General features: G+C 49.0%; 1 protein-coding gene across 1 annotated transcript; it reads left to right on the forward strand.

Annotated features, from left to right (window-relative positions):
• The first annotated feature begins 10,963 nt into the window (after positions 1-10,963).
• On the forward strand, positions 10,964-14,482 carry LOC136467219 (protein NRT1/ PTR FAMILY 6.4-like). The gene is made up of 4 exons (XM_066465820.1): positions 10,964-11,306; positions 11,399-11,743; positions 11,837-12,390; positions 13,346-14,482. Exons 1-4 carry the CDS (start codon positions 11,304-11,306, stop codon positions 14,259-14,261), a joined length of 1,818 nt encoding a protein of 605 aa, XP_066321917.1. The 5' UTR covers positions 10,964-11,303; the 3' UTR covers positions 14,262-14,482.
• Positions 14,483-22,284: the final 7,802 nt, after the last annotated feature.

The following is a 22,284-nucleotide window of genomic DNA, read 5'->3' on the forward strand; positions in this document are numbered from 1 at the left end:
CTAATACGTACTACACGATAGCGCCGTTATGTACCTGCAAAAGATCCACTTCAGCCCAAACCCTGATAGTATGAAAAATATGCACGAAAGCAGTAAAGTAATCTACTCGCTCTACACGCATCCCCAGATACGCGTATAACGGTAGCAACTACCCGAACCATCGTCCTATCGACGGCATCGTCACCACAGGACAGAATTCCCCACACATTGGATACCTTCACACAAACACGCGTATGGCATGTAAATAATCCGGCATCATATAAGCACTTCCCTAGATCGGCAGTGTATCCGATCATGCTCTCACAACTCTCACTTACCGAGGCGTAGAGGCAATGGATCCATACATTACCACTCAAGTGAATGGCACTCATACAATAGCACGCCGTATGAGCAACGAAATAGAAATATGATGCAAAGACCCCCAAGTCAGTACTTAAATAAGCCACCTAGAGTCCTTAACTGGGCATACAGGATATGACCACTGGCACACTATTAAGTTTTAAAACTCAGTTTTAAACACAATTTTGGTTTTAAATACTCATGGGAACAGTAACCTGCTAAACCTTGCTCTGATGCCAGCTGTAACAGAACCGACCAATTATACGAGATTAAGTAAGGAAATCTTCCACCGAAGTAGATAATTTAGCAAACTTAAGCCCGTATAACCCGGTAGTCCGTGAAACCACGAAGGATTTTAAACCAATCAACATACAAACCAAGATCGTACAAGTTTAGCAAGCACCATCACATGTTACATAAAGTTTGCAATGACAGTTGGATACATCAGAGTTTAGAACATAAAGTTATTACAACCCAAGGTCAAACTGAAATAGCGGAAGCAAATAGTTTTAAAGCCACACACACACTTTTAGTTCAGATACAGTGCCAGTTGGTAGTCATCTCCAACAAAAGCAATCAGATGGGAGATACGGAGCGACCATTGCCCTTGGTCCTAGTTGTCGCCCATCGCCGGGTACAGGCAGTTAATGCAATAGCCATAGTACATTTGACCATCTGCAACAATAATGGGAACAGAGAAGGTACTCAGCTAGACTTACCCATCTTAAACCAAAATAAAGCGACACCAAGGATTATGCAAGGCTTTCTTTAGTGGGCTAGCTGACTCATTTGCGAAAAGCATGAGCTATCATGAAGAAACCATTTTAAGTACTTTGCATCATCTTTATTATGACCTATCCATCTAGGTAAGCACCTATACTATAGCAATCACTTGATTAACCAATAACATCTAGTTACCAACTTAGGTTTAGCATATCCCATACCATCCAGATAACCATCAGTGTTCTATCATAATTACTACGATGTTGTAGCTCAAGTCAAGTGCTCACTATCCAGGAGTGATGGCGATTTGAATCGATTCCTAACCAGCTGGTGATTTATTCCTCACACAAACCACACTCACCGATCAAGTGAGCTACAGATCACAAATGACAATTTCCAAGTAGCCATGGGATAAAAATCATGGACCGCACTACCCAGGGACCGCCCGACAGCCAGGACGCACCTTTTCATGGCATTTGGATAAGTAAAATAGCCTACACAAAAATGACAAGCTATGGCATAAATATGAGCATGAAAATACTTTGTATTATGAAAAGTATCAAACAACAGATTTAATATTTTTCCTATGTTCTACATAGTAAACAATCACTGCACAAAAATTATCATACACATGTTTTATACAATCTTTGCTCTCTATCAAAATAACAAAAATCATCAATTAAAGGCACTTGAACTACACATCAATATTTCTCTACAGAACATGCATGACATATATTTTTCCTACAAAGTACATCACTAAAGGAGATTAACAAAACTGGAACCATATTTTTCTGATAACTATTATATTTACTAGACATTTTCTAAGATAACAGTAAATACAAGAATTAAATAAAACCCTATACAAAAGTATCACAAAACTGACATGCAACATTTTTATATTGTAGATCTACTTCTAAGAAACACAACAAAATTGGTCTCACTCGATTTGGAGCTAAAATGAGCAAACTATGGATTTTTGAAGCCTTTACAACATTTTCTGGAAATCATTTCTTAAAAACCCTTTTTGAAAACCGACGCATAAATGCTAGATCCACCCGAATCTGAACATAGATGTGCACCCCAGCGGCTGACAGTGGGCCCCCTGGCCCCACCAGTCAGTCACTATGGCAGGGGAGGCGCTCGGCCGCGGTGGTTCTCGCCGCCGGTGAGCTCGTCGACAGTGAGGTCACCACCGGAGGCTTCCCCGTGACAAGGCGGACCTAATGGTACATCTACCGTGGCTAGTGGATCTCGAGAGCAAGCTCACCGGTGTCCATGGCGGTGTGGTGGCGTGGCCCAACGCCGGCCGGCCATCTCCGGCCGAGATGTGGTGCGGGGAATGGCTGGCGAGCTCCACCGCATCAGTGGTGCTGGTGCACGTGAAAAGAGAGCGAGAAGGAGGACAGAGGGGCAAGGTCCACGGAGCAGAGCACTCCAGCGAGCTCGACCACGACTTTGACGAGGGATTCCCGGGGAAGGGGAGCTTCCCATGGCTTACCGAGGCGAGCACGTGGTGCGCGAGGTGGAGGCGGTGCTCGAGGCACGACATAGCTGCTGGCCGTGAGCTATGGTGGCCGAGCGAGCTAACTCCAGCGAGGCGCGGTGCGCGGTGGCGGAGCTCGCTGCGTGCGCGGGAGCTGCGGCTGCTGTCCGAGCGATGGAGAAGCGAAGAGAGGGAGGGAATGGCAGAGTGAGGCTCGGACAGGGGGACTTAAAGGTGGGGCGGGGCTGGTCAGAACGGGGTAGGCCGGCGGTGCCGCGCGGTGATCTCACCGGCGCATGGCCACCACGCGGCTTGCGCGTCCTGGCGCGGTCGGAGCGTGGGCGCGGGCGAGTGGGAAGCGCGGCGTGGGCTTGGGCCGGCGAAGCGGCTGCTAGGCCAGACGTGGGGCGTGGCGCGGCACGGGAGCAGGCTGGGCGGCTTCGGCGGGGGCCGAGAAAGGAGGGCGCGGCCCATTAAGGTGAAAATGTGATTTTTTTTCCTTTTTATTTTCTTCTCCAAATTCATTCAAATGAAATTTTGAACCTTTTCAAAGCAATTTCAAAAGTTGGACCCAAAATAAAAGTTGCTCAGAAAAATGTACTCTACAACTTTGCCAAAAAGAGTAAGGCCAAAATCCAATTAGATTTTGAACTATAGATTTAAAGTTATTTTAAATCAAAAACCCTATTTTAGAAGATTATTTTTAAAAGCAAAATTTGAGAAAACTTTGAATATACACCTTGATCCAAATTGCATCCTAATTACTTCTAAGTGGTCTAAGTGATCAACCAAGGTACACACATGGCAAAACAAACATAGCATCCAATCTATTAAAACAAAACTATGCAACATACATGTTTCATTAGTATGTTTCAATTCTATATTTCATGTCATGCTTATGAATGCATAATAATGATTATGCTCATGATTTGCAAAATGTTAATGCATGCTTAACACCGAGGTGTTACAGAGTCTAATTTATGAATCTTTTTTGCTTATAGCTTTTCGTTAGTAGGATGTGGATAAGGACACGCTGCTACGTGCTAGCTGCCATATACTCCGTAGGTTGAATCGATGTTTCTGTTGATGCAATGTGCCTGTTGTTTTGGCAGTTTTCTCATGGTACATGTATTCTTACATGTAAGACATATACCTGCTAAGAATTAGGTTTTTTATCCCTAAGACCAGCGATTTTGCTTTAGCATTTGAGGTATGTGTTAGTTCACTTGTTATGCCAGAATTAGAATTACAAGCAACAAGTGCATTACTACATCAAAACACAATTATTTGATAAACAGTAAGGAACAGATACGGGCACACAGGTGATATAGTATCGAAGTTAAATATTTGCATGCTTGTGGAATGTCCTGAAAGCTAAATAGTAAGGCCAATAATCCTTCTCAGATATTTCTGTACTTACCTGGCACTATACTAGTCTAATCTATTTTTTTATGCAACGTGCATGCTAGTGGTTTGTAGTGACCGTCCGAGCACAGGTCCAATCAGGCGATGGAACTGGCTCATTACCAGATGTACTTTACCTTAATACTATAGAAGCAAATGCTAGTTTAAAGCAATACAGTTGCTGGAATAAGCTTGCTTTGGGATAGTTCAAAGTAGTGTATCTATTTATATTGCATGAGCTGGAGAAATGATTTACCTTTCTATTGCTATGCTTCATTCTAAGGTGATAACTTGCGTTGTTGTCTAGCCAATTGCCTCATTTGGTGTTTGTCATATGTGAGATATGGCTTGCTCGATAACCTTGTAGTTGACCTTAATATCATGACTACAGTTGACCACTTTGTTTTACATACTTTTGTTGGCAATACCTCTGTCCTGTGATGATAGAAGGTAACAACCAATGGCTTTGTAGTTCTTGGATAAAATGAAATGAAGAACAATGGATGTTTGTTTGATAGCCTTAGGGTTTGAGCACTTTAAAGTTGTACACCAGTTTTGTCATTTCCTTAGAACGTCATGTAGCTGGCTTCATCTGTCAAGTGATTCCTACAATGTTATTATTAGGAAGTTTTCATTGTTCTATATTAGTAGCTGTGAAAAGCACATTTCATCATCAGTAGCTATTCTTTGGCAATTACTTTCAATTCCTGCTCAGTTCCAACTACTTGCAAGTTACTGGCTTACTGTTAGTACTACTGCTAGTACTATTATTGTCTTACTACTACTCCAACTACTTCTACTACTTACTATTGTTGTCCTACTATTAATACTACTGTTGTCCTACTACTAGTACTACTGGTTGTTGTTTTTCCTATGTGTTAAATCCCTGGTACTATGCATTACTATGCATCCCTATGTATTAACTTGCTCTATGTTTGCTAAGCAGTTGTTGCTTTTTTTGCCAAATCTCCCCTCTCCTCTCCTCTCCTCTCCTCTCCTTTGTTTTATCGATGATGAAATTGTCCAAGTCCATACATTATATGGAATATGAGCTGATGATCAAGAACTTGTGAGGAACTTGGCATCATTAGCAGCCACCCCTACATTACCTTTTCCTCTCTTCTCTGTTATGATGCCTTGATGCTCCAAGTTCATGATCAGATGATGATTGACATGTTTCTGAGGCCTCTACTACTGCTACTACTCGTTTTTTTGATAAATTGTTGTTTTATAGGACTACTTTGGCTTATAGACCTTTTTTATTTCTTATACCTTCTCGCGTACCTAAAGCACACTTTCTTGCATCTATTAGAACAAAGCGTGAAATAATGTCGCAGACACCAGACAGTGCAGCCCAATGCCCCAAGCATGATGAGCAGCCAACCTATGAGAAACAAGCACCAGAGGACCAGCTTACTCAGGAGCAGTTCGATAATGAGTTAGAAAAGGATCTAGAAGTGATGCTTACTCAGGAGCAGTGTGACGAGGAGGAAGGTGGAGCAGAAGGAAGAGCAAGAGAGGCTGTTGAAGGCAAAGAAGAAGAGGATGAAGACTCAGAAGAGGGATATGTAAGTCCCGAGGATCCTTTCTCACGTGAAGCCAGAAGGAGGCCAATGGAGGAAGATTTGGACAAGGATCTTGACCCAAACGAGGAGGTAGGGAAAAAGCATTAGCTTGTAAATTTTGCTAAAGCTTTGGCTGTGTTGCCTCTGCTAACACTTTGACCTGTCATATATATAGGTCTCTCCTGAAACTCAGAAAAGACAACGTTGATGTCCATGACATCTCGCCGGACAAGATGAAGTAGAGGAAAGGAGAGCAGAGGCAACAGCCACAGAGACAGACATTGAGGTCTCTGCTCCACAACCTCAAGACACAACCACAACTACCAAGCCTAAGAGGAAACAAGGGGATAGAAAAGCAAATCAATATCCAGATAAGGCATCCTATGTGATAATGGAGGTCAGGCTAGCAGGGGAGATCCTTGAGCCAAAGGAATTCAGAGGATGATTTCGTAATACGATCGGGGCCCTAGTAAGAGATAAATTGAACCTAGCAATCCCTAACTAGCAAGAGGTACCAGAGAAGAAAAAGGATGAACTATGGGATAGGTAGCTGAAGCTCAATTTTAGATATCCAAAGGGTAAACACGAACTGGTAAAAAAATACTTTTAGGATCATGGGAGAGTCATTCCAACGTTGAAGGTCGGAGCTCAACAAGAAGTATATCCAAAAGGGGTTAACTCCCTTCAACGAGTTCGGCAACATAACTCCTAGTCAATGGGAGGAGCTCGTGGCTCAGAAGACTTCACCAGAGGCATTGGAGCTTAGTGCCCATAACACCGAGCTGGCGAAGAGGAACAGACACCACCATCATCTAGGCCCCGGTGGCTACTATGCCAAGGAAGAGCAGTTTAGGAAGATGGATGAAGAGACCACAGCTACTGGAAATATCGATGTGAAGAATTTGAAGGTACGCTTAAGGAATTGGATATATGCGAGGAGTACAGAATCATCCGGTAGTAATCTTAAGTTTGATAAGCTGAAGACCCAAGAGGCAGTATCAAGGATACTAAAATATGCTGAAGACAAGGAGAAGGGCTCATTCAATCCTTCTAGAGAGATGGATGAGCTTAGCCTTGGCTTGGGAAACAAGGAGCACACAGGCCACACCAGGGGGCTAGGGAAAAGGACAACCTAGAAGCATGGATTCAAAGAGGACACACACATGTACAGGAAACATGGCATAGACCGGGAGGCTAATCTTGAGCTCCAACTGAAGGCTGAACTGGCATTAGTTGGTAGCCCTCCAAAAGTTCCTAGCAGCCAAGGTTCCACTACAGCCACAACCCTCATCGATCGCATACGGGAACCAACTAGTTGCACCTTGGTGTTTCTCAGAGGTCGGCAGAACATTATGATGGAGGTGGTAATGGGTGTGGCACATCCTCCCGGTGGCTTACACCATAATAATAAGATACCGCCAGACTACACTACGGTCGAGGTGCATACCATGAAGCCCAAGTTCATGCAGTGGAGGATAGACTATGCAATTCCCGAGGGGCTGGTGTTACTCGAAGACGTAATGGGGTAGTTCATCCTCTGGCACAAATGGGACATTATATTGACTACTTCTTCGCCGCCTCCCCCTCTCCCAAATTTGGAGTGAGTTGTTGAGGACGAGGAGATATTTTCACTATCTCGTGACCACCACATTCCTGAGATGCCACATTCTTCCCCGCCTCCTAGCGAGCATGTGCCTGATAAGCCACAACCTTCTCTAGCTCGTACCAAGCAAGTGCATAATGAGTTGCCACAGTCTTCTCAACAAGCATAGCCGATACATGAACAACGAGTGCCTCTTGAAGAAGGTGATGCACAAGAAGATGAGGACATGCCTGAATGGGAACTTCGAAAGAAGCATCCAATCACCATAAGACCAATTTATGTTCTGATGAAAGACGTCTCGTCGGTGCACAAGTGGTATTCTCAAGACCAGTTCAAGCCTGAGAACCAAGTTAAAAAAGTCCCATCATGGGCTTCTGAGGAGGCCGTCACTAGCAAACTCCACCAAACAGCAAAGCAGTATCCAAATGTTGATGCCATCAAATGGTCAAAGGATTGCCTGAAAACATATGAAAGAGGCAAGCCCTTCCTACCAAACCGGGACATTCAGCGCCTACCACTTGAAATGAGAAGGTTCCATGATTGGTACTTGCGTGTTCTCCCAACGAGCATAGACCTCGTACAGGCATGCTTCCCCACCGGCACATTTGGAAGCCCAGCCGGGAAAATTATCTTTGACTTCAATGACAAGCAGACATGCTTTCACCTCGGAGCAATGGAGATGAATCTAATTCGGACGTGGTACCTATAAGTCCTTGTCCTCCCGATATGATATGAATGTAATCTTTGAATTTTATTGTAACTAACCCATGCCGTGATTTATAGAATGCAAGTGCACATTATAAAACAAATGCCAAGTGTGAAAGTCGGGTATATAAACCCTCAAGCTATAGCACAAACAAATTTTAATTACCCTAAACAGTGGAAACTGGATGACAAAGAGCTAGCTGCTGAAAAGACCCTTCGGGAGAAAGAGCATATCCGTACGAAGAAACTAAGGGAAGAGTCCCTTAAGGTTTCGGCATACATTGCCCTGACTTTTAAAATTTTCCAACAGCACTCTACTATATGGCTACCATACAACTTCGAGTAAGTTCAACTCTATACTTAAAGCTTTGTTCGATATATTTTATTCAATGCAAAAGAGCTTATCTAGTTCTATGATTAAATCCATGCAGCAACCACTGGATTTGTATAGGCGTCGATGTCGGGAGGAGCATGGCATGGGTCTTTGATTCAATAGATAGGGACCCGGTGACATACAAAGACTTCATATTGATTCTCAAGATGTATACATATCGACAATCCTCATTAGCTTATATGTTTGTATACATACTTGTAACGTTCATTTTTTGATATCAACAAGTTGTATTTGCTAAAATAATTTGAACAGGGCATTTAGGTTCTATGTCACTAAACATCACGGAAGGCATGATCCAGTAAGGAAGGAAAAGCTGGCTATAAAAACACTATGTGCGGTAAGTGTAACTTACTTCTTCAGTACTCTATTACATGGCTGTCAAAAGCATTACTTAACATTTTCATATGCAAAACACACACTGCCCCAAGCAGAAGCCTAAGAGTGTACATTGTGGATACTATGTATATTCTATGACGAGTAACACCGGTGCCTATAGGAGACACCCCTTAAGGGTAAGTTTGAACCTCTTCACCCGTAGTATAAAAACTTCACACATGGTATGAAATACTAAACCGAAACTTGTTCTCTTGTAGTGGAAAGAAGAGAAAAAAAATGAAAAGATACACATACAAGGATGACCAACTCTTAGAGCTCGTTGGTGACCTTTGCAACTTCATATTGGACCAGATTATACACGTCAATGGCACCTACCATGACCGAGATTCTGGCTTAGGTAGAAATCCTCAGTACCAACATCTTTGTGAGACTGAAAGGCTAGCTCTAGGCTGTTGATAACAATGTGTATAAAATTTGACATTGGTCTTGTAATTGTAGTTTATATTGGTCTTGTATATATTCTTATGAATTGGACTTGTAATTGTAGTTTATATAATACTCTTATACTCTTGGACTTGTACTTTGGAGCAAGGTACGTGTCGGCTAGCTGTGCTCCCTGTCGTGCCCTTCCTTGCCTTTTGCTTGCGCTTTCCTTTCCTCTCACGTCGCAGGCGCTATGCGTGGTCTCGATCGGCGGTGGGGGGAGGAGATGCCCGCGGGCGTGATAGATTGATCATTGAGCAGCCGATCAGCCAGCGCGAACGTGGGTGGTTCCTCTACGCTGACGAGCAGCAGCTCTTGATCATTGAGCAGCCGATCAGCCAGGCCTGAGGGCCCTGTGTCGTCGATGATGTCGTTCAGCCTGCGGAACCGCACCTCCTCACCTTTGTGGAAGGCATCCACGAACTCAGTGATGTCACTTGAAGGTGAGGCGAACTCGATCAGTGTTGATGGAGTTTATTGTTCCGCCTGAGTGCTCAGCACAGCACCTGGAGTGCTCGACACCCCGGTTGTAGTGCTCAGCACTACTCCTGGACAGCTCGTCACCACTCCTGGGTCACCGGCTCAAGTGAGTCGACCACTCACCAGTCTTGCCGAGCACCCGCTAGTATTGCCGAGCACTCACTAGCTATGTCGATCATAAACAAGCGTTGTTCGACCACACACTATAGCCAGAGGTAGAAGAAGAGGGAGAACAGAGCATACACACAATATAAGCACCAGCGTTGGCTGAAGCCCTGTATGGAATTGCAAATTTGGGCTCTCTTTGTTGAGTTACAGTGATAAACTATATATGCAACTCTATCCATATAGTTCTAGTACAGCTCCCATGCTGCAACAGTGACTAGATAACACAACAGGACTGGCTTTTGCGTATGTCCCTGCATATGGCTACAGTCAGCCTGTTCGCTTGTTGGTTTCAGCCAGCCTAAACCAGCCAGCCAACAGTATTTTCCTCTCACAATAAACCAGCACCAACCAGCCCAAACCAGCCCAGAAACCAACCAGCCCAAACCAGCCCAGAAACCAACCAGCGAACAAGCCGAATACCACAGCAAGGAGCCTTTTCGGCGCCGCCTTCCCTTGCTGTGTGTTCACACCAGAAAACCGTAGATTATCTAACACTCCTGATCATCGGAATCTTGTGCGCCGTAATGCGCGTGTGGGCAAGTGTGATGCCGACGTACGGTGCGGAGGTGCACAAGGGGTGAGAATGAGAACAGAACATGTCTCCTTTCGGAAACAACAGCATCAAAGCTTGGACACATCCATCCATCGTTATGGGGATTCAAGATACATCAGCTAATCTACAATCTACGATACAATGCCCTCCCCATCCAGCTTATCATCTTGTACTAGCTTTTGTGCCATGTCCTGCGTTGATGGTGAGACCCTCATTAGCACAACAGCAAAGGATAAAGATGAGGCGTCATATCTCATCGTTTCGATAAATCGATAGGCTAAATCAACTGACTAAATCTGGTTTTACTGCTTTGTAGTGACATATGCGCGACACATGACCTGTGCACCACTTCAGAAGCACTCACTCAGCCAACGTAGATCCAAAGATGCTTTTGTCGAGATACAGATACTAATCATGTAACATGGGGCTAGATCTAGACGTTACGGGAGGGGATTATGTGGCTGACAAGCATTGAAGCATACAGTGGCTTGGCTAAAACCAGGCCACCCACCCCCTTCCCCAAAGACGAGCATTGCGCAGAGGATCTGCCACTGCAGCTGCAATCTTTGGTGGGAAATGGAAATTCCCCTTCACCACGTACCGGAGATTTTTGGCAGGGCCAGCATCCACCCACCACGGAACCCGCCAGGTCATCCTCGGGCGAAGAAGTGCCGAACGCGCGGGCTGAGGGCAGCAGCACAGTCTCTCCCGTCTCCGCCAGTCGTCATCCTCACTTTGGAGTTTGGCCACCTCACCTACGCTACCCAAATCCAGCAAGTAAATGTGATGTAATTTGCAGTGGGAAAAAAAGTGGTAACAAGAGGAGAATCCCGAGCAGCAGTGGCAGGTGCAGCCACGCCCCTTCTTCCTTGATGCTGGCTGGTTCATCATGTCATGTGTGCCCGCGCCGCACGCCCTATAAATCCTCGCCCGGCCTCATCCTCTTCGACAAGCTCACAGCACACACGTTCCTCTCCTTCCTCTTCGTCGTCCTCGCTCCCTAGTCCCCTTTTGCCTGCAGCCCTGCACTAGGCACGGCTAGCTGCAGCTACAGAAGCAGCACAGCAATGGTAACCGCCGCACCCTCTCGTCGTCATGATTAGTTAGTTTCGATTCAAGGACGTTGTTATTGCTCAGCTCTCTGATGAACGTTTGTGTGTAGGTTTCCGCCGGGGGTCATGGTGGTGGGTACGACGGCGGCGACCGCGGCCAGGAGGCCGTGGACTTTCGGGGCAACCCGGTGGACAAGTCGAGGACCGGAGGCTGGGTGGGCGCCGGGCTGATCCTGGGCACGGAGCTGGCGGAGCGCGTGTGCGTGATGGGCATCTCCATGAACCTGGTGACGTACCTGGTGGGCGAGCTGCACCTGTCCAACTCCAAGTCCGCCAACGTGGTGACCAACTTCATGGGCACGCTCAACCTGCTCGCCCTCGTCGGCGGCTTCCTCGCCGACGCCAAGCTCGGCCGCTACCTCACCATCGCCATCTGCGCCACCATCGCCGCCACCGTACGTGACATGTACATGTTGGCCGCAGGTGTCGCATTGCACGACGACTATTCTAACAAATAACAATGACATGTTGATGACAATTGACGGCAGGGCGTGAGCCTGCTGACGGTGGACACGACTTTGCCGAGCATGCGCCCGCCGGCGTGCGCGAACGCCCGCGGCCCGCGGGCGCACCACGAGTGCGTGCCCGCGCGAGGCGGGCAGCTGGCGCTGCTGTACGCGGCGCTGTACACGATCGCGGCGGGCGCCGGCGGTCTCAAGGCGAACGTGTCCGGGTTCGGGTCGGACCAGTTCGACGCGCGTGACCCGCGGGAGGAGCGCGCCATGGTGTTCTTCTTCAGCCGCTTCTACTTCTGCATCAGCCTGGGCTCCCTATTCGCAATCACCGTGCTGGTGTACGTGCAGGACAACGTGGGCCGGGGGTGGGGGTACGGCGTCTCCGCCGTCGCCATGCTGCTCGCCGTCGCGGTGTTCGTGGCGGGGACGCCCAGGTACCGGTACCGCCGCCCGCAGGGCAGCCCGCTCACGGTCATCGGGCGGGTGCTCGCCACGGCGTGGAGGAAGCGGCGGTTGCCGCTCCCCGCCGACGCCGCCGAGCTCCACGGGTTCGCCGCCGCCAAGGTCGCCCACACGTACAGGCTCAGGTAACGCAAACGCAGTTACTTACATCCCTTTCGGTCGCCTTTAATTTGCCGTCGCGTTCGTTCCGCGACGATGTCTCTGTCTTAGCAGCTAGCAGAGCAAGCGAGATAGGAGTATGCATCACACATGTATGTTGTTGTTAGGCTCAAGGGTAAGCCCCAGCTGGCCAGCCACATGAAACTCCTCCTACGGTGAGGAAGTGTAGCAGGCATGAGCATGACGGAGCGAGTTGGGCAGGGCTATTGTTAGTACGATCACATGCCACTTGTCCGAACCTCGTGTCGGTGTCCGATTTGTAAAAATAGCATTCGAAACATTGGTCGTTTGTAGATTTGACACTGAACCCATATTCATAGACGCAGATACACTCATTTTCATTCACCCGAGTGTTATTATAGTTAAGGAGTCAATCTTTCGAGTGTTATTTTTGCAATTTTTTCGTCAGTGTCACGGCTCAAATGTGGACACCAGAGATGGAGAAGCCGAAACGGGTAACCGAGAGCCGAGAGGGTACCCTTCATCGCCAGCTGGTAACACAACACGCAAAAGAGCAAAAGAATCTAGACAGGTAGACGTGCCGCGAGAGCCCGTACACTGTTCCGGCCGAAAACTGGTCGATGTGCCGGCCTCTCTCTCTGCTGAGTTAGCCCGTGGTGACAGCACGGGCGTGTGATGAGTCACGCACACACGGACACGGTGTCCCGGCTCCAATCAATGAGACTGAGCAGCAGTATGTAGCTCATGAGTCCGAGTAGTCGGATCAGTGCACCGGCCAAACATCTGTACGTAGGAGTAGCTATCATGTACAGTACTGTGCCGTAGTAGAGTACGTGTACGTGTGTGTAGTATCACTCGCGCTTCAGTTCACGACAGATGTGTACTCTGTACAGTACAGTACGTGCTGCTCATCCTGATCGCTGATCGATTTTTCTCACTTGCCGTGAATGCATCATGCAGGTGCCTTGACAAGGCGGCGATCGTGGAGGCGGACCTGTCCGCGCCGGCGGGGAAGCAGCAGCAGGCGAGCGCGGCGGCGGCGGCGACGACGGTGACGGAGGTGGAGGAGGTGAAGATGGTGGTGAAGCTGCTGCCCATCTGGTCCACGTGCATCCTCTTCTGGACGGTCTACTCCCAGATGACCACCTTCTCGGTGGAGCAGGCCACGCGCATGGACCGCCGCCTCCGCCCGGGCTCCGGCGCCAGCTCCGGTCGCTTCGCCGTCCCGGCGGGCTCCCTCTCCGTGTTCCTCTTCATCTCCATCCTGCTCTTCACCTCGCTCAACGAGCGCCTCCTCGTGCCGCTCGCCGCGCGCCTCACGGGCCGCCCGCAGGGGCTCACCTCGCTGCAGCGGGTCGGGACGGGGCTCGCGCTCTCCGTCGCCGCCATGGCCGTCTCGGCGCTCGTCGAGAAGAAGCGCCGCGACGCGTCCAACGGACCCGGGCACGCCGCCATCAGCGCCATCTGGCTCGTCCCGCAGTTCTTCCTCGTCGGGGCCGGCGAGGCGTTCGCGTACGTGGGCCAGCTCGAGTTCTTCATCCGCGAGGCTCCCGAGCGGATGAAGTCCATGAGCACGGGCCTGTTCCTCGTCACGCTCTCCATGGGCTTCTTCCTCAGCAGCTTCCTCGTCTTCGCCGTCGACGCCGCCACCAGCGGCGCGTGGATCCGGAACAACCTCGACCGCGGCAGGCTCGACCTCTTCTACTGGATGCTCGCCGTGCTCGGGGTCGCCAACTTCGCCGTCTTCATCGTCTTCGCCAGGCGCCACCAGTACAAGGCTAGCAACTTGCCGGCGGCAGTGGCGCCCGACGGCGCCGCGCAGGAGATGGACGACTTCGTCGCCGTGACGGAGGCCGTCGAAGGAATGGACGTGTAGGGCGGGCACGCATGTCAGACTCACAATTGATCGCTGCGTGCGTGTGTGTACTAGTGCTGCTGTGTAGTGTGCCTTTTAACTTTGCCTTTGGGTAGTGTGTATGCGTATGGCGAATTTTTCTTTCGCTTGCAGTTTTCAGTTTGCTGCTGCTTCGGCTTCGGCCTGCTCTCCTGTAAATAACATAGGAGGCATACGAATCGAGGCGATGTTTTATCCGCTTAGATCGAAAGGGTATGTATCGGCGGCAGGTGACTGACATTGTCAGTCGTATTCCTCCTCGTGCCATCTTTCTTCCTCCTTCTCGCGCTCGCTTCTTTTTCGTGCCCCACCCCCGCCTGCGTCACCGGCGGCCGCGCCCTCCTCCTTGTCCTCGCCCCGCTGCTGCACACCGCCCCGCCACGAAGCACTAGGGTTTTGCTGGAGCTCCGTAGCCACGGAGCACCGGCAAACCCCTAGCGCACCTGTGGTGGCAGCCTTCTTCCCGTCCCCATCTCCTTCTGCGGTGAGCTGTGGCCATGGACGTGCCCGCTCTGCCTTGGCCCGGCCACCTCCGCCGCCGCTAGGACCCTAAGCCACCCTCTCGCCGTCCCCACTGCCTGACCGGTCTGCCTCCCCCCGAACCCCATCTAAGCCTGCCAGAGATGAGAAAGAAGAGTGGGCCGCCCGTCAAAAACTGGCAGGCTCTCCCCATGCCGCCGGATATATGGCACCCAAACTCCATAGAACCCTCACATTGGTTGTACAATAGGTTGAGCGGAAGGACCCCAACGAGACACATGTGGAACAACTTGTTGCTACAATGGAGTCACTACTTGTGACACCACAATTTGCTTGAATGACTCTTCTTGCTTAGGAGGTGTAGGCTCTTTTTTTTAACAACCGATTCATAGAATCGGCCTTCTCTTTCTCATGTTTGCTCATGAACTTGTCAAAGGCGCATTGACGTCTCACCACATTCCCTGCATTCTTCACCTCATTACTTGTCCAAGTGTCAATCTCAGGTCGGCGTGGCATAAAAGTACGCAAAACATGGACACCGGAGCCACTGGAAGTGCCAGAACGGGCTGGGCGGCTCCTCAAATGCTTTGCTGACCCAGCCGTGATCTTGAGTTTATTTTTGCCATTCATCTTTCTCAAGCACAACTTTGTGCCCCGAAACCTTCTCAACTTTTGGTGTTTCTCGAGGCTTGCCGATAATCACGTTCTTGCCAATGGTTGTATCGGCCTGTTCCGGACGCATCAAAACAGCGGGCTCTCACTTTTCAAGTATATTGGCCGGGAAAGGAACTTTATCAACTTGCATCTCAGTAAGACTAAATCGTCCCTCATTGACAACCGATTGGACCTACCAACGAAAAATATTGCAATCATTAGTTGCATGAGAAAAAAGAGTTATGCCACTTGCAATATACCCTTCTTTTCAACCGTTCAAGCGATGGAATAGCATGAAACAATTTAATGTAACCATTTGTAAGCAATTCGTAAAAAATGTGGTGACATTTAGGGGGATCAAAATTATTTTTTATATCCTCTTGCTGATTCTTATGAATCAGTATCAAAGATGGACAAGTGACTGATCTGTTTTGCGCAGGCCAAATAAATTCAGCAAAGTTGCATTCTTTGGTTTCATCGTGCGAGCATATTAGAATGATGTGACCTATGAACATCACGAGAAACTTTCAATGAGTTTCAATGCAACGACCTTTGCAACAATTGATTAATGGTAAGAAACTCATAATGCGCAAGTTTTTCTTTAATGCTAAAGCGCAAACCATTCAAAGCCAAATAAATCAAATCTTTTTTTTTTGAAATTGCCAAATGAAAGCATCGGTGATTGATGTATCTAAAGCATTTCACAAAGTCGAGGACAAATTCATCACGCTCTTGTTGAACCGATGTTAGATGTGACAATTTCATTTCATGAACTCCATTAAAAATGCTGATGAAACCTTTCTTCCAATTGAGCCCATTAACTAGTGGAACAAATGGGTAAAGATGTAAACCAAGAAAAAGCTGTACCGGTAAAGGACAGAGGAAAATGCCGAACATTCATAAAATCCAAGTTACTAGCTTCACCCATTTGAGCAAGAAGCAAACTAATGTGCTCCATGGTAGATTTGTTATCTTGACCGCTAAACTTATAAAATTCTGGTACCCTCCAACTATTGAGAGCTTTCAAGAAATCAAAATGCGAAGAGTATGACTTATGATAGTAGTCCTACTTGACTTAATTTGCACACTCAAGCTATTCTCAATAGATTTGGACAATTCATATATAAACTTATTCATAGCTTCATTAAAATCGGTAGTAGGAGCCACGTGTGCACTACTAAGCATAGGAATTTGACTCAATGACTTTGGTGGGTTAGGAAGAACTGTATTATACCTCGCCGAAGCTCGATTCGCAACTGGTCCATGATCGGCTTGCGTGTTACGAGCCGAACTTAAAGCAAAAGTGACCAACGACATAGATGTGCTAACACCACCTAAATTGGCCTTATTGGTTTTAGTCGCCAAAGAGGCCAATTTGGCTTTGTTAGCCGCTGCGTACAAGCTTCGATTATCATAAAAGTTGTAAGGCATGGCTTATTGAGGTTGCTTAGAAGCCGATTCGTTAGCATATGCATCGCCATAATCGGTCGTCTTACCCTCTACCCTATCCATGCGTGCCATAAGCATATTAACAGCAGTCATGAGATTATTATCAGTAATCGTCCTTTGATCATGCAACATCTTATCAGCATGAGTATGGTAAGGATCTTCTACCTCTTCATTAGTTTTTACTTGCAGTGCAACGGATGTAGAAGCGTCTAGATCACCGAAGATGGGCTCACGATATTGAGTAGCCTTGCCCCGCCAATCTTTAATGCAGCTTGCAAGGAACACCTGTAGATCTACGGAGAACTTGACCTTGATCTTTTGACAAAGATCCTCAGGAAGCTCTTCGATTGGTGTCGAATTCTTGATATTCCCTTGGTCAAAGAGATCAGTGTGATCACCCTTATCCTTAGGCTTATCATCGTCAGACCTGCTGCTAGTATATTGGATCTTCTCTTTCTCTAGCGGAGTCGCCAAAAAGTGTGTTAATGCCAATTTGGGTCACACACCGGTAAGGGCTAGCACATCCGAGGTCACACACGACCTTGATCATAGCAAGAACGCAACGAATCGACGAAACCGTCCAACAAGCTGGTTAGGCCGATTTGAAGCTCATTCTTCGCTGGTAGACTCCCGAACACCTCCCAGGAAGATCCGTCGGAGAGGAGCACATAGAGGTTGTTCTAGGGTCGGCAAGGCCATCTAAAACAAGAAATCCAACTTCCAATCATCAAAAAACACATCAGTTATGTAACAAACCAAAAATCCACACACCAAAAATCACAACTACAAAATTTTTGTTTAACCCTATGTGATATTGAGTGACACATGTAGAAGCCCCAACCCTAGTTTTGGATTGGCTGTGACCCAACTAGGTTAAAATCATAAGCATAGTTTGGTTTTATGCCACATGTGTAATTAAATTCCTAAATAAATAAATCATGCATGCATCTTTAGACCTACTTGTGATTTGGATTCTTTGCCTTATGTGATGATTAACTAACTTACTTAATATTTATGATAAACCCTAACCAAATTGGCAACAAATAAAAGAGAAGGAAATAGGAAAGAAGAGGGAACAACAGCAGCCCAGCCTGCCTCGACCAGCCCAGCTAGCCAGCCTCGCCTGCCCTTCCACACGCATAGCCCACGAAGCCGGCCCAGCATCGCCGCCCGCACGCGCACAGCCGCTGACAAGCCAGGCCTGCTCGTCAGCCATCACGCGCCGCACGCAGCCACATCGCGCCAAGCGCCTAACGACCCAACCCCGCTCGTCAGCATAGTAGCGTCTTCTTCCCCTCGCCCACGCATTCTCCCCGCGCGACCGGGAGCCAACCGCGGAGCAGACGCAGGCCCGCATGACCTTGTTTCCCCTTGTGCCGCGCCTACGCTACCGCACATGAGCCGTCGGATGCGCCGCACGTATCACCACCGCCCGATCACCGTCCGCCATTGGAGCCCTTAGAGCTCGGCTATAAAAGCCAATGTCCGTGAGCCCTAACCCTCAGCCCGTTCGCCGCCACCGCTGGTGGCACAGCACCACGCAGCATCAAACCGAGAGAGAGGGAGGAGGGAGAAGCAAGGTGGAGAAGGAAGCCGCTACGGGGAGGACCTCACTGGAGCCAGGAACGCCGCCCCGATCAGCTACAGCGACGTAGCTCTCGGCACGGCACTGCATCGCCTCATCACGGCCTCGCCTCGCCACTGCACCGCCATCCTACCGCCACGAACCCTACGGTGAGCCATCTTGCTAAGACCACCTCTCTAGCCAAATGGAAGGTGCACCGCCATGATCGAAACCTTGCTGAAGCTTTGAGCTCTGGCCTAGCCCAACTGGTTAGCTAGGGAGACCGCCATGGCCACGCTTGCTGAGACCCAGGACGTGCCGTGCGCGCTGCCATCAGCCAAAAGGAGGACCCCAGCCATGACGATGTACATCGGAACAGGAGCACACATGCACGAGCATGCCCACCATGGTCGAGAGCACAACCGTGGTGAGACCACCGCGTCTTCTATGTCACGGAAAAGGCAACGTTGACACCTGACTGGTCCCGCCCTGACGAGAGACACGCCGCGCTCACCTTAGCCGAGGAAGAAGCCCACCGGAGCCCTGCGTTGCCGCACCGCACCTTGTCGGAGTGCCACCGCCTCTGTTTTGCCCCCACCACCGTGGCTAGAGCCACTGGGAGCACCAGGAGCTCCTTCAACACACCCACCATGGCCGTAGAAGCACCATGGAGCTCACATGCTCCTCCAACTAGGCCCCTGCTACCACTGTAGCCCTGTCCATGCACCCCGATGAACCCACGCCGCCGTTCACCGTGGCCGGGACCCTAGGAAGCCCTAGCCGCCACCTTGACTCCACCGCTGCACTCGCCGAGGCTTGGCGACGCTTTTGGCTACCTTAATCGCGCACCAGTACCGCTCGAGAGGCTCGCCGGTGACCTCACCACCGGCGGGAGCACGTCGGGGAAGAAGCAGGGGATTTTCCCCTCGCCGACCACGACCACGTCCCGAGCAGCTCCGTCGAGCATCGATCACGCCGACCACGTCCCGAGCAGCTCTGCCGAGCACCGACCACGCCAACCACGTCCCGAGCAGCTCCGCCGAGCACCGACCACGACCGCGTCGACCACGTCCCGAGCAGCTCCGCCGAGCACCGACCACGACCGCGTCGACCACAGCTCCGCCGAGCTCCGACCACGACCACGTCGTGCACGTGAACCGAACCCTGGGAAGGAGTAAGTGGACTAAGTCCTTCATAGACCGGCTCTGCGGTCTATGGACCAACGCAGGCGGGTTCACCATGGACCGCGCCTCACCTGCACTCGTGGACCATGGCTCGTTTGTGGCCCAGTAGGACAACGCGGCCGTACCAGCGCACAACACATGGCGGGCCAAAGCCCAACCCGTATCCAGGCCCAACCGGCCCAGTTTGGGCCCGGCCTGTATTGACCATTGTCCGGTCAAACGTTGACCATTGACGGGGGCCACATGTCAGTGACACCGCCATGCGGGACCCACTTGTCAAAGGATGAAACAGCCGAGATGACGTCATACTGACGTCATGATGACGTCAGCGGGACCCCACCTATCAGTATAGAACCGAGACGATGACATCATGCTGACGTCAGCATGCCACGTGGACCAGTCACAGCGTGACACATGTCAGCCCAGGATTAATTCAGCCTTTTCCATTTTCAGAAATGATTAAAACTTCGGAAATTCATAACTAATTCATATGACCTCAGAAAAATACGAAACCAGGACCAAAATTCATCTAAAATCAAGCTTTACGCAATGAACCCATGTTTGAGTGCATTTGACTCTTTTGAATTTTTATTGCTTCTTTGTGCTATTCTATAGACGTCGCTAACGCGACTAAAATTCGATCGTATGCAGATTCGGAGGGGAACCAGACGGACGAGGACCGAGACTACTGTGAGGAGTACGGAGACGACATCACTGAAGGTGCCACATCCCACCCAATCTTGTAGCACCTATTACGCATGGCTAATATAGAACTGCTATTGCTTTACCTTACTGTTATAATCATACTATGATAGGACTGCATGGTAGTATGCTTACTTGATGGCCTCTACCTTGACACAACCTTACCCCTGCTTACCCTGCTATTTGGCTAGACACACGCTTACTGCTATATTTCATTGCTTATACTTCTACTACGCTTATACCACATTAAATGAGTGGTGGAAACTGGTGTTATCTGGACTATGGGGAGAGTGCTGCGTGTGTGACTTGGGTGTGTGGAGGGTGAGGGTTGTGTCGACCAAGTTGGAGTATACGATGAGCCTAGGGCAAGTCTTGCCATGGGGTGCTACCTAGGCACCCCTAGAAATAGATACCTATGGTGGGTAAATGGTATATGAGGTGGTCCTAGGTGTGAACCTATGATGGGAGGAGCCTGGGATGGAGGTGCTGTGGTGGCACGGAAAATGGAAACCCTGATGAAGATATTCTGGCTTGGTCATCCCTAAGGACTTACTAGTACTCAGATTCACCAGAAAGCATTATGTACCACTCGCCCTATATGGTGCGGGACGGCCAGACTACTTGGTAGGATATTGCCACTACTGCTAGGTTGATAGCGGACAGTGTAAGGAGGTACGGGGCACGGAGGATTTCCCCCACACCCTTCTGAGACTTCATGGAGACCTTGTGGACCCGGCTCATGACTCACAGTTTCAGCCACCCCAGACTAGACTTGGGGTGTACCAGGGCTGAATGGTAGAGTGGCATTATCCTAGGCTAGCAAGCGGCCGGAATCAGCCCAGTTGATGACGGTCAGCGAAGAAGGCAGATCTTGTGGTTATGTAAAACCTCTATAGAGTGTATGGTTAATCGATTGATACATGTGCCGACTTGTCGGCTATGGACCTTTCCTGGGTTTCGCTTAAACTAGATAGCGAGATGAGTCCTTCTCTTCTTCCCCCATGAGAGAGTGTCAATCGTAGCCAGGGGCTATGGGCCTTGAGACAGTGCCAAGAGGGAGTTGGCTTGTCGACTGAGAGATGGTATGGTGATGGTGTGGATGGTGGTATATCGGTCCCAGGATCAAAACCTGGCTCTGGACGAAAATGGGGTGGAATGGGTGTGGGAATGGTGTTAAAACTTGACCAACTATTATTATATACTTGATATGCTATTGCATAGGAAACCCTAGCCTTATAGGTTCCTTTTGATTATATCCAACTTGCATCCAATTTCCACAAAGCAATGCTCATAGGGTGGGAGTGGCCAGTACAAATCATACTGATAAATTTTGGCACATAGGTTCTGCTGAGGAGTATAGCTCCGAGGAGTTTGACGGTTAAGGGGTTCATGCCTACGCTCGAGTTTGGTGATCTTATCCTCAAGCTGTTCTGAATGAATGCTAGTTTTGATTCCGCCAATGCGGTGATGTAATAAATTATGTAATTCCGCACTATTTGTACTCTGATATTATCGTTGTATGGATGTGGTATTCGACTGGAATTTGGGTAATATGATCCACAATGGTCTTATTACACTTCGACTCTGTGGATTTCCCTTCATGGAAATCTGGTCGCTTCAGTTGGTATCAGAGCCATACTTGACCATAGGACGAAACCCTCAGAAATGGACGATAGAATAGGACGTGAACCGCCCTTCTTTCGGTTATATACCAACCCTGCATTTACTTTTATGCAAGGCTTATCTGTTATTGACCTGCTAACACCTATTTCCATAAAACATGCAGATGGCAACGAACGTCGACTGGCCGCCTCTAGGACAGCTGCCTCTGGACCATGCCAAGCTTACCTTTGACCTACGTGAGCTCGGGGGTTTTGCACAAACCCTCTGCCGAGTTCTCGTCACGCTAGGAGTCCCCGACGAGCTTGTTAAGGTCACCTGCACCGGGAAGCCAGCTCAGGAAGGAGGAATC

Source organism: Miscanthus floridulus, chromosome 7 (genome assembly GCF_019320115.1).
Source record: "Miscanthus floridulus cultivar M001 chromosome 7, ASM1932011v1, whole genome shotgun sequence".
In the NCBI taxonomy this organism is placed as follows: Eukaryota; Viridiplantae; Streptophyta; class Magnoliopsida; order Poales; family Poaceae; genus Miscanthus; species Miscanthus floridulus.

Bases quoted from the DNA above. Each gene is read 5' to 3' on its own strand.
- LOC136467219 (XM_066465820.1), top strand. The intron at 11,744-11,836 runs GTACGTGACATG...AATTGACGGCAG, and splicing joins GCGCCACCATCGCCGCCACC to GGCGTGAGCCTGCTGACGGT. The intron at 12,391-13,345 runs GTAACGCAAACG...TGCATCATGCAG, and splicing joins GCCCACACGTACAGGCTCAG to GTGCCTTGACAAGGCGGCGA.